Consider the following 15,760-nt stretch of genomic DNA (forward strand, 5'->3'; position numbering starts at 1 on the left):
GAATTTCTGTTGTGTACATACCTAGCAGTGGGATTGCTTGGCCATAGGTTCTGTAAATGTTCTGCTTTGGCACTGCCAAACACTTTCACAGAGTGGATGTATTGATACCAGTTTATACTCTTCCTGGCAGTTGTCTACATCCTCATCAACACTAGGTATTGCACCCTTTTTCATTTTGCCATCCTGGTAGGAGTGTAGTGTTATTTAATACCTTTAGCTTGCATTTCTCTGATGGCCAATGAGTGGGGTTAATCATGCATGTTGGTTGTGTGGAACTTAGATATTCTCTTTCCAAAAGTTCTGAGCAGTGTGTGTGTGTGTGTGTGTGTGTGTGATTTTTGCTTGTTTTCTAATTGAACATTCTATTGAGATAATTGTAGATTCACATGCAGTTGTATGAAATAATACAGAACGATCCCTTGTACAGTTGCCTCAATTCGCCTCAATGGGGGCTTCCCTGGCAGTCCAGTGGTTAAGACTCTGTGCTTCCACTGCAGGTGGAGCAGCCAAAAAAATAAATAAGTAAAAATAAATTCCCGGGGCTTCCTTGGTGGTGCAGTGGTTGAGAATCTGCCTGCTAATGCAGGGGACACGGGTTCGAGACCTGGTCTGGGAGGATCCCACATGCCGCAGAGCAACTAGGCCCGTGAGCCACAACTACTGAGCCTGCACGTCTGGAGCCTGCGCTCCGCAACAAGAGAGGCCACGATAGAGGCCCGCGCACTGCGATGAAGAGTGGCCCCCGCTTGCCACAACTAGAGAAAGCCCTCGCACAGAAACGGAAACCCAACACAGCAAAAATTAATTAATAAACTCCTACCCCCAACATCTAAAAAAAAAAAGTAATAGTCTCCTCAGCTGTAAGCCAGGGACAATAGCGCCTACCTCATAAAGTCACTGCACTCAATAAAAAATATCAGCCTTCTACTGGCGTTTGAAAAAGCACACCTTCATTTAAAAATAAAAAAATAAATTCCCCCAATGGTAATATTTTACAAAACTATATCACAACCAGGAATATTGACATTGATACAATCCCAAAATCTCAGATGTCCCCAGTTTTATAGTTGAGAATCTGAACTCATAAGGACAACACTTATTTAGATAACCTAGGAAAATGGGAGGGGGGAGAATAGTAGCTTAAAATGTTGGGTTAGATTCCCCGAATTTGCTTTTTAAAGAAAGAAAGAAAAAAGCCCTAGAATGGCTAAGATAAAGAGATGATTATATCAAATATGGACTGAAGTCCCATACATATACATGCTGAGAGTTTAAAGCAGGATAAACACCTTGAAAAACTGGTCGGCAGTATCTACTGAAGTTGAACATTTGTATACAGAGTGATCAATGATTTAAAATATATACTCATGAGAAATGCATGCAGTCACATGTACAAGATATTCATAGCAGCACTGTTCTTAGTTCAGATAACCATGCTTTAAAAGGGAAAGATTTACTTAAAATGTAATGGTAATTAAGATAGTGTGGTGGTGTTGCAAGGATAGAAAAATAGACTAATGGAACACAATAGACTAGAAACAAATACGTATACAGCCACCTGATTTATAAGTCACTGTAATTCAATGTGGAAAAGAATGTTTCCAGTAAATGCTGCAGGATCAGCTGGATATCTCTATAGGAAAAATCCCTGATCCTTATACCATACACAATTTCAATTTGAGGTCATAGATATAAAAGGTATAATAATACAGCTTTTTGAAGAAAATAGGAGAAAGGCTTCATGATATTGGGAATAGCAAAGCTTTTTTAAACATGACTCACTCAAAAAGAACTAATCATTTAGGGAATTCCCTGGCGGTCCAGTGGTTAGGACTCAGCGCTTTCACCGCCGTGGGCCAGGTTTAATCCCTGGTCAGTGCACTAAGATCCCACAAGCCACACAGTGTGGGGGGAAAAAAATTAATTTGAAAAACATTGATAATTGGGCTTTATTAAAATTAAATTATCAAACGACTGAGGGAAGATATTTACAATACAAATAAAGCTTGTATATAGAGTGTATGTTTTTTTAAACATCCACAAATCAGTAAGAAGACAGAAAATCCAATTCTAAAAAATGAGCTTGGGACTTCCCTGGTGGCGCAGTGGTTAAGAATCCACCTGCCAATGCAGGGAACATAGGTTCGAGCCCTGGTCCGGGAAGATCCCACATGCCGCAGAGAAACTAAGCCCGTGCACCACAACTACTGAGCCTGCGCTCTAGAGCCCATGAGCTACAACTACTGAACCCTTGTACCACAACTACTGAAGCCCACGTGCCTAAAGCCTGTGCTCCGCAACAACAGGAGCCACCGCAATGAGAAGCCCACGCGCCACGACAAAGAGTAGCCCGCGCTTGCCACGACTAAGAAGGCCTGCACGCAGCAACGAAGACCCAACACAGCCAAAAATAAATAAATAAATAAATTTAAAAAATGAGTTTGAACTATTAATAGCCACAGTACCATGAATTTCCAGGAAATTATGCTGAAAAAAAATTCTGAAAGATTATATACTATATGATTCCATGTATATAATGTTTTTTATGTGACAAAATTTTAGAAATGGAGAACAGATGAGTGGTTGCCTGGGATCACAGACTGGGGTAGGGGAGTAATAGGAAAGCTGGTATGGTTATAAAAGGGCAGTGGGCACAGATCAAACTGCTCAGGATCCTGAATGTGGTGGTAGATTCTTTTTTTTTTTTTTTTTTTTTTTTTTGCGGTACGCGGGCCTCTCACTGTTGTGGCCTCTCCCGTTGCGGAGCGCAGGCTCCGGACGCGCAGGCTCAGCGGCCATGGCTCACGGGTCCAGCCGCTCCGCGGCACGTGGGATCTTCCCGGACCAGGGCACGAACCTATATCCCCTGCATCGGCAGGCGGACTCTCAACCACTGCACCACCAGGGAAGCCCGGTAGATTCTTTTTTTTAAATCTATATAGGTAAAAAATCACAAACATATACACACATAAGTGAGTATGAGTAAAGCTGGGGACATCTGAATGAGATGTGTGGAAGGTTATAATTGGTGAGCACATAGCCAAGTTTGGGTGAAGATGAGCTCAGTTTGGGGTTATATGACCAGACTGAAAAGGCATCCTAGCTTGAAGGAGGTGAGGTTTAAACTAACTCACCAACAGAAGGAGCAGTAACCAACAGAAATGAAACTACTGGGGTGACATAAATCTGGAAAGGTGATCTGAGGCAAGACTGTGAGCACCCCATGCTATGCAGTTTAGACCCACAGAAAAGAGTCTTATAAAGCAAGCTTGAAAGTCCCCCAGGTCACACCCCCTCCTTCTTTGCTAAGCATCAGATCAGTGCAATAACAATGACAAATGTTTGCATTAGTAAGGTTTACTCCATAACTTCTTTCTGAGACCTGTCTAGAGAGTATCTGAAGTGCTAGAAATGTTAATTTTAATATTCCAAGATTGAGTTTCCATTGTTATAACTTCTTTTTTCTAATAATTTGTCCTTTAATGAACATTTGTTTCTCTTACTATTTAATATGGGATATTTGCAACTTTCAGAAACATTATTATTATTATTGTTATCACTGGAAACTCTAAGTTTGAAAACTGCAGTTCTGAGCCCCTGCCAACACCAGCTGAATAAAAAGTGATGCCATTGCTGCACTGGGGCCTACAGTCCTCACCTAGAAGACGCATTCTCTGCACTGAGACTGAAACCAGAAAATGAGTCATTGTGGGCCCACAGTTAGAGTGGGGTCACAGGAGGCCAACTAATAAATGGAGCCTTGGCCCAGGTCCGGCTCACACTGGGTTCCCCGGGTTGATGGACCCACTCAGGGTCAATTCCCTGATTCCTGAATGTGTAAGTAGAACACACATATGGGGAAGTTGGTACAATCCCCTGATTCCTGAATGTGTATGTAGAACACACATATGGGGAAGTTGGTACAATCCCCATGCTGGTTCCTTGGCCTCTGGGGTAAGAACTATGGCAGTGGGAAGGCTGAGCACAAACTTTTGAGATTGGCCCTCCAGTTTGGGGAAGGCGCAGGGGGTAGGGGGAGGCAGAAATCAGGGCACCCTTAAAGACCTAAAGAATGCAGGGGTTGGGGGAGGGGCAAGATAGGGAAAAGGGATTCAGAGGTACAAACTACTAGGTATAAAATAAGATACAAGGATGTAATATACAGCAGAGAATATAGCCAATATTTTATAAATAATAACTGATGCCCAATGTGACAGTGTTATTACCTGATTGGGAAGCAATCAGGTAATGAGGGTGAAGCCCTTATTAATGGGATTAATGCTTTAAATAAAAGAGATCCCACAGAGCTCCCTAGCCCCTCCCACCTTGTGAGGATACAACTTGAGAAATCTGTGCCCCAGGAGAGGGCCCTCACATGACCGTGCTGCACCCTGATCTCAGACTTCCAGCCTCCAGAACTGTGAGAAATAAATGTCTGTTGATAAGTTACCCAGTCTGAGTTATGGCAGCCAGAAAGAACTAAGACAGTAGGGACTACCATAACAGCACTGCTCAGGATTAAAGGCTTCAGTGTTCTGTGGAATTGCCCCAGCTGCACTCAGCTCCTTTGCCTGAGATCACACACCGGTTCCAGGGAAGCCCTCAGGCAATGACTTACCAACAAGGGAATATAAAGGTCCAGCCCCCTTGTCCCAACTCAGGACAGAGGTGATAGGCCATCCCCGAGTTAGAGCTCCCTATGGGATTGCCTGAGGCCCTCCTTGAAAATGCAGTGCAACCCCCTTCCCCTGCACAGGTGTGGATCCCAGCAGCACTCAATAAACCTGCAGGTTGATCTCCACCTCAGAACTGGAGAACTGAATCTGCGACACATGTTTATGTAGGGGAATGTCCCTGTCTGGGGATATACATGCTGAATTGTTTCCGGGTTAAATGTCACAAAGTTTGCAACTTATTTTCAAACTGTTCTGAAAAAAAAAAAAAAGGTTTGTGTGTGTGTGTGTGTGTGTGTGTGTGTGTGTGTGTGTGTGTGTATACATAGTAAATGTGGCAAAATAGTCAATATTAACAATTGGTGAATCTAGGTGAAGTGTGTACCTTTGTTTATACTTGCTTCAACTTTTCTGTAGGTTTGAAATTTTCCAAAATAAAAGATTAAGGGGTAAAACACACACACAGAGGCAATATAAGAGATGTAAAAGGAGCCTCCAGAAGTATTGGAACAGAAGAGAGCAGGGTGTTGTGAGATCCAAGGTACAAGAGTTTCAAAATTAAGGTAGTGTTCAACATTATCAAATGGCTACAAAATGGTCAAGCAAGTCTAGGACTGAAAAGTGTCCCCCAGATTTAGCATCTAGAAGGTCCCTGATAATCTTGGGGACAGAAGTGTCAGTGGAGAAAACATTATAGGCACCCTGCCACCTAGTATCTTGCTCCTTGTCTACAGATTGTCGGAAGAATCATATTTTCCATTCTACTGGGTTTCTGGGACTTCAAAAAAATTGAATATTATGTTCAAAGTTCTGGAATGGTCCCTATAAGGAAAACGTAGAGCCATGCAGCAACTCACAGTTTATTGGAGAGGCATGTAAACTCAAATACTAAATGCACTGTGATAGGTGCAAGAAGAGGGGAACACAGGAGAGAGAGAAGGGGAAGGTAGGAACACTCCAGAAGCTTTTAGAAGAAAAAAGCACAAAAGGATAGACTGAGTAGGTGAGCCACTGCAACCTGGCTACCCATAGGCTGAATCTGGCTTAACCGTGGGATTAGTTTGGCTTGCAAATTAAAACTTAAAAAATGTATTTTCAGGGGCTTCCCTGGTGGCGCAGTGGTTGAGAATCTGCCTGCCAATGCAGAGGACACGGGTTCGAGCCCTGGTCTGGGAAGATCCCACACGCCGCGGAGCAACTGGGCCCGTGAGCCACAACTACTAAGCCTGCGCGTCCGGAGCCTGTGCTCCGCAACAAGAGAGACCATGACAGTGAGAGGCCCGCGCACCGCGATGAAGAGTGGCCCCCGCTCGCCGCAACTAGAGAAAGCCCTCGCACAGAACCGAAGACCCAACACAGCCAATAAATAAATAAATAAATTTTTTAAAATGTATTTCCAATAATTAAAAATATTGATCGAGCTATTGATCACAAAATCTCGGTGTCCCGCATCTGGTTAAGATCTGGCAACCCTTGGCTGGAGCGAGGAGAAGACTGGGGCAGGCAACAGTTCTCCATACACAGACTGTTTCGCTGACTTAAGGACTTTCCGCAGGCAACTGAGTCCTTTCTTCCTTTGACAGATCCCAGAGGCTGGTGAAGGGTACATCGGCAAACTCTTGCTCACAAGCATGCCACCCGTTTTTGTAAATAAAGTTTTATTGAAACCAGGGCTGGGATTAGAAAAGAGTGAGGCCGGAATTCGGGGGCAGTGGTCGGATTTTTTAAAAATTGTATTAAAATATTATTGATCTTGATTACGTTTTCTGCTGCCCCCGTAAATTTTGCCCGGAGGTCAGTGCCACGCTGGCCACACCCTGCACCCCGCCCTATTGTGAAGGGTTTTGAATGGCGTGCTTAACAGCTTGGACCTGATTTAACCTATACAATGGTAAGCAGCTCTTTTTTTTTAGCAGAGGCAAGCACTGGATTAAATCCAAGTCTGGGAAAGTCCTGAAGTTTCCACGCCCCAAATACCACCCCTGCACTCACAGCCTCTCAGGTTCCCACTCTTGTCTAACACCCGCATTTCAGGTTCATATCCCGGCTCGCTCTTCGACCCCTGAACCACTGACGTTCCCTCCTCCTTCATCTGCGAGCGAGCACCCCGGGAAGGCCCCAAGCACCTGCCTCCTCAGGCGCATCCTCCACCGGCGCTCGGAGCTACCGTTTCCTGCATCCTTCCAGGCCCGAGAGTCGATACCGGGACCATCGCTCTGCTCCAACGGGGCGGAGCTTCCTCATCGGCGCGCTCCGCACTCGGCTAGTGCTGCCTCCCCCCGGCGACCATCCAGCGGGAGGCGGAGCGAGTCCAAAATGGCGGCTCTCAGGCTGGCGCGCTCCGTGCTGCTGTGGCTTTGAGGTGGTCGCCGGGGGTCGGGGGGGACGATTTCCCCGCCGCGGGGGCCCTAGAGGATGAATCAGGGGCTCTTCTAAGGTTAGGTGGCGGGGGTGGAGAGAAGTGGCAGCAAGGACTGCGGTGGAGTCCACGGAGCGGGATGTGCGAGAGTTACTCCAGGTCGTTGTTGAGGGTCTCGGTGGCGCAGATCTGCCAGGCGCTGGGCTGGGACTCGGTACAACTGAGCGCCTGCCACCTCCTCACGGACGTGCTGCAGCGTTACCTGCAGCAGCTGGGACGGGGCTGCCACCGGTACTCTGAGCTGTGTGAGTACCGGGCTGGGTGCGGGAGGGCTGCCTCTGGCCAGTCACGGGTGACACCTCCGCGTTCCCCTTCGCTCTACCGGCGTCCAGGAGGTGTTGGTTCTTCTCCCCCACCCCGCGATTGGGTGTCTTCTCGGCCCCTGACGTCCCTCCGCTCCCACTGTCCCTGGAAACTCGAGTCATCCCTTTGGTCCCTCTTCGTCAGCCGCTAACTTATCCCGCCCGTAGCCCGAGCCCTGTCCCCGCTCCCAGCTCCACAGCCTTTGCCCTCCTCTGTGATCTGATCATCGGTCTTAATCATCGTCTGCTTTTGGCTGCGTGTAGAACCACCTCCAGAATGTCTTACAGCCTCTGTTACTTTGGTTCTTTTCCTCCCTTGCCCGCAAACTACTACAACTAGTTGTCACAGGCGCTCCGTCTACCGGCCGTTTCTTACAAGCCTGGCCATTCTTCAGCTCCTGACAACACATACTCGTTGACAGCTCTGGTCCGTTAGGGACACTGCCTCTTCTTTCTGTATGTGTTCGTTTCATAGACAGCATCTCTGCTTACTCCTTCCCAAGGCCGACTTTGTCGGTTTCACTTAGATTACCTGTGGCTTATGTCTCAGCCACCCATTGATTTCCTCCTCTTCTATATTTTTGTGTCAGTGGTTATCAAAGTGTGGTAGAGGGATCATCGGCAATTTACAAGGCTCCCCAGGTAATCTGGGCTACAGTACATGGTTTTTAAGCAAATGTCTGGTAGTTTGTATAGCTGGTGGCATTTACTAAGTTGGAATATTTAGTAGAAGCAACACATCATCTCATTGATGGGAAGTCTGTGTGTGTGGAGGGGGAACTACCCCTCATTTAAGTTTCGGGGCATTATTTTTCAGGTGTTCAGCTGGAAAACTGGGTGAAGTGTTTTATAGGATATTTTTTGTTAAAGAGGTTGCTCCACTGAAAGGTTGAGACCCATGAATACACTTTACTTCTTAGGCCCCAAATTCCATTCCAGCGCCATAGTGCTGCCAGAATAATATGGTAATCTCTCCATCATGCAAATCTGGTTTTGTCATTCTTAAAAGTATTTCAGTTGGTTACAGGCTGAAAAATCTAAGCTCTCGAGCAGCACACACTTTCCTTTGTGAGCTAGTATTTTTCTTATCTTCTGCCATTCTGTCATCCTAAATCTGCAACCATGCTGAGCTACCTGCCTTTTCCGAAACACTTTAAGCCTCCGTTGCTGCATGCATGCTGTTTCCTAGTGTGTCCTTCGCCCCCTGGTCCACCAGTAGTACGACTTCTAGTTTGAAATTCACTTATCACTTGCTTTAGCAAACTCGTGATATCTGTTCTCATAATTCTGTGCATTTTTCTGCTATGTTATTGAACACCTTGCTTTGTAATCATCTGTGTATATCTCTCACCCTCCCCTCTCCCCTCCCCAGGAGACAAATTTATTATATTTGTATTCTGTAACCTAGTACAGTGCCATAATAGAATAGGCACCCAGGAAATAGCTGTTGAATAAATAAGTGAACTGATAATCCACCACCATAATAACTATTTAGTCATTTCATCTTTTGAGTTTTAAAAATGTGTATTTTTAGACAGCTTGATTTCATGGATACTTCTAATCTGAATTTGGAACTGTTGAGTAGCTCTCATTCATCTTGATCTTTAAAATACACCACCAGCACACCGCTGTCTGCTTTTGCTTCTCTTCCCTCCCTCCTCTCTTCTGGTGCTTGAGTATACTGTTACAGCATACGTAGTCCAGGTTGTATTTTTGCTACCAAGTTCCCTAAATGAGGACAGATGTTCTGTACCTTTAGGTAATCAGAATAACCCTGAATACATAGTTACTGTTCCTGCCTTATACATGGTACCAGACAGGTGCTGGCACCCCAAGCAACCAGGTATTCTAGAGTCATCGGGTGATCCCTGTTTTGTGTTAATGTGAACCTCGATAATTAACCAATTTCTGTAATGATTTTCTTGCTTTTAGTGAGAATACGATGATCGGGTTCATTCTCTATTGTGGTTTGGTGACTTTTTGAAAATGCTAATTCCTGGTATACTTATTAGTCATAGACTTTTAAATATTCCTTTCTCTACACTATTGTTATTTTGAACCAGAGTTACTGTAACATCAGGTCACCACTATGCAATCTTGTATTCTGTTTCTTTATTTCCTTTGTCTTTCTGACACACGTTTATTGAGCACCACTTATGATCTGAGTTCTGTGCTACATGTCGGAGACATAGGCTTACTTAGACACAATCCCTGCCCGTAAGGTGTGTAAAAGGGTGTCGAAATGTCAGTAAAAACAAACTGATGGTATTTGTTCCTTTTTTAAAAAATGCTCTAAAGTTAAAGCAAGTATCAGAAGTTACTATCAATTCAACAAATAATGCATTTGAAAATTTCCCTAAGGTAACGATTTGCCAAAGCATTCAGAGGCAGAAGTTTCTGTATGCATTGTATTATACATTAAATAATGTGTGTATACACTGAAAGCAGTGCACGGTATAGGTATAGGCAGTAAATGCAAAAGGAATGCGGTGAAGGAGAGACACATGCACACTCTGGGTTCCAGGGCAGGATTCACTGGAAAGGTGAGATTTGAGTTGAGCCGTGAAGCAAGGTTGTATAATGTAGGGAGCATGCCAGGTAGAGAAAAGCATAACCTGAGGTAACCAAGTGGGAGTAAGTGAGGCGGCCAGCTTGGCATATGTAACCAGTTCATTTGGAAGGTGCTAGAGGAAGATGTTAAATGGAGCGAGATCAGATTAGGGAGGGACTTAACAGAGAGAGAAATTACAACGTGGTAGGAAACACTGCATACTCTTACGGAGGGGGATTGTGTGATGAAAGTGATGCTTCAAGACAATTGTGCTGTCGGTTAAGTGCAAGAGAGGCGGTTAAGTGCAAGAGAGGCGCAAGGTGGGAGAACTTGAAACTAGGCTGAGACAGTGAGAGTAGGAAGAGAGAGAAAGGAAAAATTCTGAAAGCCGGTACCCAAAAGGGTGCAGGGGGAACACCAGAAGCTCTTGGGTTGAAATTGCAAAAATGTGGAAGAATTCAAGAGGACCACATTTTTAAGACTGAGAAAAGAATACTGCTTTTAATAAGAATCAAAGAGTTGAAATGCCTGTCTGTCATTAAGGGAAAGAATGAGTATTCATTTTATTTATCCTCTCTTTTTTCTACATCAAAGAAGTAACCCATACTTGTATAAAAATTCAGACTACAAAATCTTTGAAGTTAGAAACGAGTCTCCTGCTTCGACTCTGCCCTTCCCCTGTTCTGCAGCTTTCAGCCCCATAAACTGTTACAGTTGGATGTATATCCTTCCAGAAGTTTCCTTGTGTGGGTGTGAGCAAACGTGTCTCATTTTTATGAACTTTGGATGATTCTTTTCCATTTTACATCATGATTTAATTTCAGACAAACTGAGTTTGCCGTGATCATAGGAGATTATAGTTAAAAAAATAAGCTATTTATTGGAAATCTGGAACTGGAATTTTCATAGAAGTTTTAAAAGATGTAGAGACCTTAAGTTCTGCTAAGGGCAGGCAGAGGAGAAACTTCCTTTTGTAAAGAGAATCTCACTATATCTAATGTTTTATCATTTTATCTCTACCCATTTTATACGGTGTCTTCTAAATACATTTAAATTTTACATGTAAATTACCTTTATGGTCTAAGCCCTTTCAGCAAATTTTCTTGGATTTAGAAAATTGATTCAGTGGTATAATTCATTCAACAAATGTTTATGGAGTGCCAACTCTATGCCAACCGCTGTTGTAGTTTCCAGAGTTGTATCACTGAGCAGTAGAGAAAATGGAATGGACATTTACCTAGCTCAGCATTCTATCAATACTTATTTGATAAAATATAATAATAGTAATATTTATCGGGCATTTACTTTGTGTCAGCCACTGTTCCAGGTGCTGTTGACCATCTGCAAGTTACTTTTGACGTTAGTTCTGTACTGGCTGATTGTTAGTATGAATTGTCTGTGGTGTTCTGGTTGGTTGTCAGATCATATTTAAAATTGACTTTCAGAGTCAACTTTCTAATATTTAAACAATATGATAGTCTATTAAAAATCTATTCAATTTTTTCCAGTGACTGGGTCTTAAGTATGTAGTATATTTGATTCTGAGCTGCATATTTACCTAATACTTTTTTCTTAATATTTTAAAAAATATTCATGGAATTTGCTTAAAATAATTTGCTTTGCTTTTGACTTTGTTTCAGATGGCCGGACAGACCCAATTTTGGATGATGTTGGTGAAGCTTTCCAACTTATGGGCGTTAGTCTTCATGAACTAGAAGACTATATCCACAACATTGAACCTGTCACTTTCCCACATCAAATTCCTTCATTTCCTGTTAGCAAGAACAACGTACTTCAGTTTCCTCAACCCGGAAGTAAAGATGCAGAGGAAAGAAAAGAATACATCCCTGATTACATGCCACCCATTGTGTCTTCTCAAGAAGGTCTGTGGGGTTTTTTGTTTGTTTCTCGCTCATATATTTGTAACTATTTTAACGGGTTTTTAATCTTCTTAGGTTTCCTAACTGAATTACATAAAAAGTTATGCTAACATATAAATTCTAGAAATGCAGTAAAAATATTGTAATACTACTTACAAATTATTCTAACCTTTAAGCCAACAATCTTGCAGCGGGCCTCACGAGGCAGAGCCATGGAATCAAGGGTATGTCTGATGAGGCTTTGATTTCCTTTGTAAATTTTAAGTAGGGGAGAACAGAATGTGACCACAGAGAGAAGTCTGTCAAAGATGTATTATATGAGAATGGGATATTAAGTAAATGAGAAAGCCTTTGAAACATAAAGAAAATTGGGGTAGCTCTCCCCCTTCCCCCCTTATTATAAATGTGAGTTGGATAATACTGGAAACAGTGAGTGAGTGAACATTCACTAATATTATGCAGATTTATCTATTTATCTGTACTTTTTTTTTTTTTTTTTGGCCACGCTGTGTGGCTTGTGGGATCTTAGTTCCCTGACCAAGGATTGAATCTGGGCCATCAGCAGTGAGAGCATGCTATCTGCATTTTTATGATGAGTAGAAATGTTTATGCTTGGTCATATCGAATTTTTATTGTAAAATAATACCTAATCAGGCACAGTAGTCAATCCATGCAGAGTTCCTTTTTTCCTGCATGATTTACATGTTAATCATTTAGATTCACTAAGATTCTAAAGAGATATATAGTAATTTGTGGTCTTTAACGCAGGTACAGAATATTTTTTCTTGTTAAAAAATGGAAAAGCTGAAATTTCTTTATTTTTTAAAATTCTGAAGCCCTAGATGTGCTTCAGGATAATACCAATGATGGCAGAAATAACTTTCTAACCTTTTTATTGATGTACAGTTCAGTGGTATTAAGTACATTCACATTGTTACGCTACCAACACCACTGTTCATCTCCAGAACTTTTTAACCTCCAGCTCTGTAGCCTTTAAACAATAACTCCTCATCCTCTTAGCCCCTGGCAGCCATCATTCTATTTTCTGTCTATGAATTTGACTACTCTAAGTACTTCATATAAGTGGAATGTTACTTATCTTGTGTCTGGCTTACTTCATTTAGCATAATGTCTTCAAGCTTCATCTGTGTTGTAGCAGGTGTCAGAATTTCTCTCCTTTTTAAGGTGGAATGATACCTCATTGTGCGTATTAAACCACATTTTGTTTATCTATTCACTTGTTGATGGATACTTGGGTTGTTTCTACCTTTTGGGTGTTGCAAATAATACTGCTGTGAACGTTGCAAATACCTGATTCCCTGCTTTTCAGTTCTTTGGGGTCTATACTCAGAAGAGGAATTGCTGTATCATATGGTAATTCTATATTTAATTGTTTGAGGAACAGCTATACTGTTTCCACAGTGGCTGCACCATTTTTCCTTCCCACCAGCAATTCCCGAGGGTCCCAGTTTCTTGTGGTTCATTTCTTCTAATCTCCAATTGCACTTTAATAGCATTTTGAAGTGTTACTTACTTGTTTCAGAGACTAGCTTTAGACATGAAAGAAGTTGTTTTACAATCTGTGTGTCAGTGTTTCCTCATCTGAAAAACTGGATGAACACTGGCCCTAAGTTGTAGAGATTTATCCTGGGTTGGTGCGTGGCCATCAGACACTCTGGATCTCGGGGCAGCAGGCTCTACTGAACAGTGCTGGTGCTGTAATCAAATGTGCTGAGGTGAAGTGCTGTGTTCGTGCTTGGTGATAGGCACCATGGGTGTGGAAAGGACTCGCTGTAACCTTTTGGAAGGTTGTCATAGCTTTCTGGCTTGAGTCCCTTAGAAAAAGACTCTGCTTGACAGCTTAGCACTTTTCTGCTTAAAGTTCTTAGAGATTTAATCCTGACTGAAGGCAGCAATCAGTTTCACCGGTAAATGTGATACAAAGGGTGCCTTCAGTAAATGTTCTTGAACTCAATTCAAGTAAACGTTGTTTATAGAATCTTGCCTGTAGAGGTTCCTTGTTTCTCCTTTTCTGGCCTAATGGTACATGAACAGCAGGACTTGGAAATCTCCACATGCATCTCGGTCATCCCCAGCTTTTCTTAGTAGCTGCTAAAAATCTGTCTCCTCCCCACCTTTGAATTTATTTGTATTTGTAACCTTTATTACCTTGGAGGAAATCTTACTGTTTGTAGCTCCCTATGTAAAGTCATTCTCTTTAAACCCCTCATTCCCCAATGTCAGTGGTTTTGATCTTAGAAACATATTTATTACAGCATCTCTAAGCATATATTTATTTACTTTAAAAATATAACAAATACGTTTCAATATTAAAATTATCAAAGGAGGGTTTCTTGGGCAGAGGCCTGGTAGTAGCTGTATTGAGAAGAACTCCATTTTCTCGTATAAACAGGTCATGACTGTCAGGTAGGCCTGGAATGTCCTTCTTTGCTGTTGTCATTGGATGTGATTTATTCAGCATCCTGGACCTCTTCATGAAAGTAGTGCTAAGTCAGTCCGTGATCTGTCCTCTTGTTCTTTAAGAATAGTCTTTGTATGGCTCTGAAATTTTTAGCTGAAAGGCCACTTAGAAGTACACAAAATTTGGAATTGTGCTAAGAAAACATGAATGGTAATCAAATGCTGGGGGGAAACTGAAGGCGTTATGTAGGAGGAAACTAAAGGAAAGTCACCGTATATAACTGGCACATCAGTGATCTCAGAAGGATATGAGTTTTATGTCAGTGGGTTAGACAGTGGTAATGTGTAATGGCCAAGACTTAGGTTCGTTATCAGTTGGCATGTGATTCAGTCGGAACTACTATCTGCCCCATGTAGAAAGTTTTAGTCCATTTTCTCGGTGCGCTTTGGAGCTTTCTAAATCTGTTTTGTAGTTTTCATTTCATTCTGTCTCTTGTTGCACCTCCTGTTTAATAGTTATATTGTTTAATTTTTTTCTAGTCTTTTTGAAAATTTGAATCCATATTTGATTAATCTCAGTTCCTGGTTCACATACAGGTTCACCTCTGGTCCATGTAGGGCCTGCATTTATTCATTTAGAGAGTTATTTAATTATTTTTAATAGTGTAATAAGCCCTAACGAACTCATTACTCAAAACCAAGGCTAGGACTTTGATTATAATCTACACTTAACCCTTTTGTTTCATTTTTTATGGCACAGTGAAATTCTCTCCAAGTGATACAGTTATCATGTTTAAATACTGCCAAGGAAATGTGACTGAGATAGTAGATTTTTGCTGGGTAGTGAAGGAAGTATGAAAAAGAATTCAGTGATTTTAGCTAGTGACTTCTGTCTGAAATTACAATAGTAAATTTTTCAGTTTCTCTTCTGGATTATTTGAAGCAAAACTTGAATCTTATTTCAAGTTTTCTTCAATAAAAATTATAAACATTTTAAGAGGAGAATTATGTAAGCCTTGACCACTTCTCTTTTCAGCTAACACTTAGGGATTTTCTAAGGAGCAGAGATATTGCTGTTTCATACGATATGCATATGGTTCATAAGGATGTAGTAATGATAGGCAGCACAATAAGATGCTTATCAAAAACTTTTCCCCTTATTCATGGAAAAGGACATAAAATACAGTCCTGTGGTTACCATTTTTTAATATAACCACACAAGTCAACTTAATAAATCATTTACAACCTGACGTCTTTTTTTCCACAGGCACAGCATGTTAGAAAGTATCTAGTATTCTGGTTAGTGGTGCATAGTGTGGTACAGACGTGAACAGCTTTGATAATAACACCTGTTCACCAAGCTTTTTATTTTTTTATTTTCGTAAGAGCCACGGACACGGTCAGACTTTGGTCATAACATTTTGTTCGCAAAGTACTGTCATGGGACTACCCTCTTATCAATCCTTTGACTTGGTTCTCGTCAAAAAAGCGTGTGAACGTCTTCTCCACACACA

General features: G+C 42.0%; 1 protein-coding gene across 2 annotated transcripts in view; it reads left to right on the forward strand.

Annotated features, from left to right (window-relative positions):
* Positions 1-7,123: 7,123 nt before the first annotated feature.
* Positions 7,124-15,760, forward strand: part of TAF3 (TATA-box binding protein associated factor 3) — a 160,923-nt gene continuing 152,286 nt past the window's right edge. For both annotated transcript variants that reach the window (XM_079915175.1, XM_079915176.1), the window contains exons 1-2: positions 7,124-7,337; positions 11,586-11,828. In XM_079915175.1, the coding sequence (XP_079771301.1) occupies positions 7,172-7,337; positions 11,586-11,828 (409 nt within the window). In that variant the 5' untranslated portion in view covers positions 7,124-7,171. The remainder of the gene's footprint in view (positions 7,338-11,585; positions 11,829-15,760) is intronic.

Source organism: Stenella coeruleoalba, assembly GCF_951394435.1.
Source record: "Stenella coeruleoalba genome assembly, chromosome: 2".
In the NCBI taxonomy this organism is placed as follows: domain Eukaryota; kingdom Metazoa; phylum Chordata; class Mammalia; order Artiodactyla; family Delphinidae; genus Stenella; species Stenella coeruleoalba.